General features: G+C 45.6%; 1 protein-coding gene across 1 annotated transcript; it reads right to left on the reverse strand.

Annotated features, from left to right (window-relative positions):
* Positions 1–3,718: 3,718 nt before the first annotated feature.
* LOC8037687 lies at positions 3,719–4,774 on the reverse strand. Its single transcript, XM_040214469.1, has one exon. The coding sequence runs from the start codon at positions 4,772–4,774 to the stop codon at positions 3,719–3,721; it is 1,056 nt and encodes a 351-aa protein (XP_040070403.1).
* Between the last annotated feature and the right edge of the window lie 237 nt (positions 4,775–5,011).

Below are 5,011 nucleotides of genomic sequence, written 5' to 3' on the forward strand. Positions count from 1 at the left end.
TTCTGTGACAGCTGAAAGCAATGCTAAGGGTAAAAACATAAAAGGGCTTTGATCGACACCTTCAAAGTGGTGCATGAATAGCCAGACGAGCACGCAGCCTGGCAAAAGGGCCTAACCAGTGTTGCAAATATTTCGGGCTAGATGGCGCGACGTGTCGAACGCACACGTCTGCCCCAGGAATCTATCCGTAGGCATAGATTCCAGGAACACACGTGCAATAAAAAAAAAGGAAAAAAAAATATTTCACATCGTCGTAAACATGCTAGCGCACTCTTGTAAGGCTTAGGGCTTAAGAGATGCCGTCTTCTCGCGCAACAACCGTGCATTGGTTTTACTTTATCGTGTTTATATCTTAAACGTTTTATTGTCCACCTCTTTCACATTCTGTGCCCGCGCGTTCCCTCCTCCCCCTTATCCTGTTTCCCTCGTACCCGTGCAAACATGAACTCATCGATTGAACGTCCGGTGCGAAATAGTGGAAGGCAAACGTGTGGGAATGCATTAAAGTGCACCTGCGTCTCCCCTATTTGTACGTATGTTAAAGCCCTTCTACCCCCAAAAGAAGAAAACATATGTAAGAAAAATATGCACTAGAGAACGCACACGCAAACACAAGCTCAACCATAGAAACGCAGACGCACACACACACTCATATATATATATACATATATTCGTGTCTACACACGCGCGCACACACACACATACAGACAAATTGAAGAACTCCGAAGGCGCCTGAAAAAAATCCAAACAAGGAAAACTATCGGTGTCCAGCTTTATAAAAGAAATCGTAAAAATAACGAGAGGAGGCGTAAAGTGGGGAAACAAAAATATGGGCTGAAACGCAGCCCAACGAAAGGTGTTTTGTCAAACGTATCCATCTCTTTTTTTTTTTTGTGGGGGGGGGGGGGGGGGGGGGGCTAGGGCAGGGGGTGTAGTATTTGTTATGTCAAGCTCGACTACAATGATGCCCCGTGCATCAATCATTTATGCCAGTTCGTTCTTTTCAGACCACTCTCGTTTTGCTGTCTCCTTTGTAAGAAAAGACGAACTCTTGTTCGTAAAGTTTGTGACGGGCTGAACCGAATGCAGACGGACATAATGAACATCGGGATACGGGCGACTGTGAGCTCGCGTACCTTGAGTGCCGATCGAAACTGTGTATACTCACTTTCTCTTTTTTTTTTTCGAAATGCTATAAAGAGTCGTCATTCAACATGAACACAGTATCTACGTATTTGCAATGACCGTATGTTTCTACTGCGTGGAGGCTCGATATAGTGCAGGTAGTGATTTATGAACTACAAATGTATGCTTTTAGATACAACCGATTTTTTTTTTCTTGAGAGCAGTGGCTGTTTTGGAAAAAAAAATGCTGCAGGTAGGACTGAAAAAGAAATAAATTGAGACAAAATGATGAGGCCTGTTGAAATGCCGCGCGTTATAATAATGTTCTCATTCCTGTCCACACTAGGAGAAAATCACGAATGTTAATTTATATCGAAGCGTTCCTCAAATGAAACGTACTGAAACGAAATATATATCTAATAAAAAAGAACGACAACATAACTGTGGTTTGTGTTAATTAAAAAACAAAAAATAAAGTCACCAACAGAGTAAAACGGCTGGACGTGTCTTTGGAACCCCTGGCCTCAAGCATGCTGTCGTTACCTTCCGTCGTGCTTCGACGGCGAATGCAAGCTCGAAGTTCACGAGACGCTGAAAGCATTGTCGAAGGCAGAATGCTCGCGCAGGAGGCAGCACAACTGAAGCACCTCTCTACCGGTTTCACCTTTCCAGTGGCTACAGCGTGCTGTATTCCTTACACAAACTAGAAAGGGCCTATTCTTTGTTTTTCGAACCAAAATACCCAAAACACTATCGTTAGACAAAACAAAACAAAATAAAAAATCCTTAGCCATATTTCGCATCCGTTCACGCGGGATAAGTACGTTAGGGCCGAACTCGTACAAATTATCGGCGTCGATTTATTAATATTTTTTCGCGAATACCAAAACTCAAAGTTCTGGTCGCAACATGCGCGCGACAAGAACAAGATAAAGATAAAAAAAAAAACATCATAAAAATACGTCGACAAAAAAAAAGTGTACAACCGCACCAGTGAGACGAATGAGAACAATGAGCGTCAAACGACAACAACGACAGTATGTAAAAATAAACAGACGTGGAGCCGGCCGGGTACATTCGCGAAACACCATTCTTCTCCCGTTTCCCGCAGAAACAACCGCTGGCGTAATATTACTCAGTTTCTTTGCCACGAGATACCATTTACGGCCGTCAATTAACTCCTCCATTAGGGACCGGCCGGTGGCGCCGCTATTCCACCGGCCGTTAGCGACCCCTCCCCCTTCCAGCGTCCGCACATCCATACATACACATAAACGGCATAGGTAGTATATAGATAAATATACGTAGGGGAGAGTCGGGAGGAATGGGACGCTTTTCACAAATGCATTTTAGATTTGTTTATTTTGAACGCAGAAAGGATGGTTGATGGATTATAGTACAAGTCGAAACAAGCTGCGCAAATTCTGCGAAACACAGGTTACTGCCACTTCTAGAGCAACTGCAAAAAAATAGTTTCTAACAGCTAAAATCTGTCCCATTCCACCCGTTCCTTCGGGTGGAGTGGGACATCCTTTGGGAGGAATGGGACGCCAGTAAAATATCGGTCCCAACGTCTTCAGCGGACATTAAAAGCCGATAGTTCCACATCAAACTTGAAGCAAGCTTGCAGGCGCTTCGTACCCCCAATAGTTTTTGGCGCTGGCAGCTTCTTCACAATATCCGTTATTGGCACAGTCCCTATATCTTTCTGCGGAGGAAAGTAAAACTTTGAGCTCCCTTCTTTCTTTCGAAGGAACTGGACACTGACGTCAGTATTGTCACTACTTTCGACTCTACCCGTGTAATAAACGTCAGATTTTTTCTTACCAAATCTGACAAGGACAAAATCGCCTTTTGTCACTTGAAAACTTTTGTTTGGGCAATCGGCCTCAGAAATGTCCCGCCTCTCATTATCGGAACCCGACATGTCACTGTCTGAATCATCAAATGCAACGGCAACAGTGTCGTCTTCCCTTGAAGAACTGAACTCCTTCTGAAGTCGCCGTTTCTTTTTTGGGCGGGTAGTGGCGACAGTCGTAGCTGTGATAAGCGCTCTTTTTTTCAGACTTTGTCGTGCCAGCCTCTCTGCAGCTTCTTGTTCAATCGCATGCTTCTCGGGTGTATCCGTAAGGACTTTTGTCCTACCTTTCTTCCTTCCTTTTTGCCTTGTCTTACGCGGTGCAGCCTTAGGGTAGGGCCTTAGGTAGCTCGGAACAATCCGGCTGGGAGATGCAGTTGACGTCGAGGTTGCGTTGGCGACAGTAGGTGGGAAGACATCTGTAGAGACGTTGCAAGCTCCATGGCCGTTTGTCTCAAAGTTCAAATCACTTTCCAGTCGGCTTGCGCTGTCCGTTTTCTCGGTGATGGTGGCCGTCTGTCGTGACACTTCTCCGCTTACGGACGTTAAGGGTCTGTCAGTGACTGATGACATCATGTAGTCATCCGAAGTGAAGGGCTCGCTATTGAAAGGCCAAATTTCAGTTTTCTGAAAGCCCGAGATTATGTTCTTTTGTGTCACCGTTAATACGTAGGCGGATCCAACTAGTTGTGCAACATTGTGGATGGAGATGGTCTTCCCGGGGTTATTTATGAGTCAATCATTGCAAGCAGCGTTGTACCGAAATTTAAATGGTCCGTACACGGACACATCAAGTGGCTGCAGGCGGTGGCTACAGTGTGGGGGAAAGGTCAGCAGGATGACTCCGCTCTCTTTGGCCTTGTTGATGGTGTTGATGCTCACATGGCTTTCATGATTGTCGAGTATCAAGAGAATTGGCTCCTCCTTCGAGCACTTCGTATGTCTCACAGTGTGCTCTAACGCCAGCAAAAACAGTTCGCTCGACATCCAGCCCGACTTGCTTGCCAAACCGAGGCTTCCTGCCGGGGCGCCTTTCAGAAAAAAATCTTTAAACCTCACGCGTGGGAAAATGAACACTGGTGGCAGGGCGTTTCCGATGGCATTGACAGTGCACAAAACAGTCACCAGTTCGCCGCGTTCTGCGGATGTAACCTGACCGATTTGCTTTTCTCCACGTGCTGCTACTACCTTTGGTGGGTTGTGTGCAGTTGTGAAGCCCGTTTCATCACAATTGTAGATGCTGTCCGGAGTTAGCTTGTATCGGTCGTAGACACTTTTCAGGTTTGAAAGGTAAGCATCGACGTTGTTCTTATTGAAGCTTGTTGCCCGACCCAGACTGGTCGCTTCTGGCGATCGAAGCGATAGCTCGGGATGGCGGTCCATAAAGCCCATAAACCAGTCTCTTCCAGCTACCTTCTTCTGTTCCCATGACGCCGGGCACTTCCTCTTTAAGGCTGTTGCAAACTCGTACGCCAGTGAACGAACTTGCATTCTCGTAAGCCCATAATGCATTTTGCTTGCTTTCAGCAAATATTCTTTCAAGAGTACTTCATCTTCTGTTGTGAAGACCATTCCGCAGACCAAATTGGACTGGAACATGATGCCACCTGTGTCACCGCATTCTCTGTACTTCTTCACTGCTCGGCCAAGTGATGATTTTGATATTTCAAAAGCTTCTGCTACGTCTCTTATACTTTTCTTTTCATCGCACACCAATCGCACAGCATCCAGGATCAAATTGTTCGATGTTTGGGCTCTGTCGGGATGCTTCCTCTTGTAAACCCGCGGCATCTTCCTGAAAATGGAAATGGATCAAAAATTGGCAAATTTAAATATTCACGCACACCAAGCACGCTTAACGTCCTTGCATGCACGTAGCAGCACTCATATTGCTGCCTATTATTCACGTGATTATTCCGGGTTTCTCGCAAATGTGTACAGTAATCACACCTTTTTAGTTGAGAAACATTGCATTTTATGATGCCCCGTTGGTTTAGCGCGTCTTAACGTCAAGTGTCGCAGAAACAG

The sequence above is a fragment of the Ixodes scapularis genome, unplaced genomic scaffold (genome assembly GCF_016920785.2).
Source record: "Ixodes scapularis isolate PalLabHiFi unplaced genomic scaffold, ASM1692078v2 PGA_scaffold13__105_contigs__length_92229423, whole genome shotgun sequence".
NCBI lineage: Eukaryota > Metazoa > Arthropoda > Arachnida > Ixodida > Ixodidae > Ixodes > Ixodes scapularis.

What these genes read in the sequence shown, in the direction of transcription:
- LOC8037687 (XM_040214469.1), bottom strand. Translation starts at nt 4,774, where the DNA reads ATGCCGCGGGTTTACAAGAGGAAGCATCCCGACAGAGCCCAAACATCG.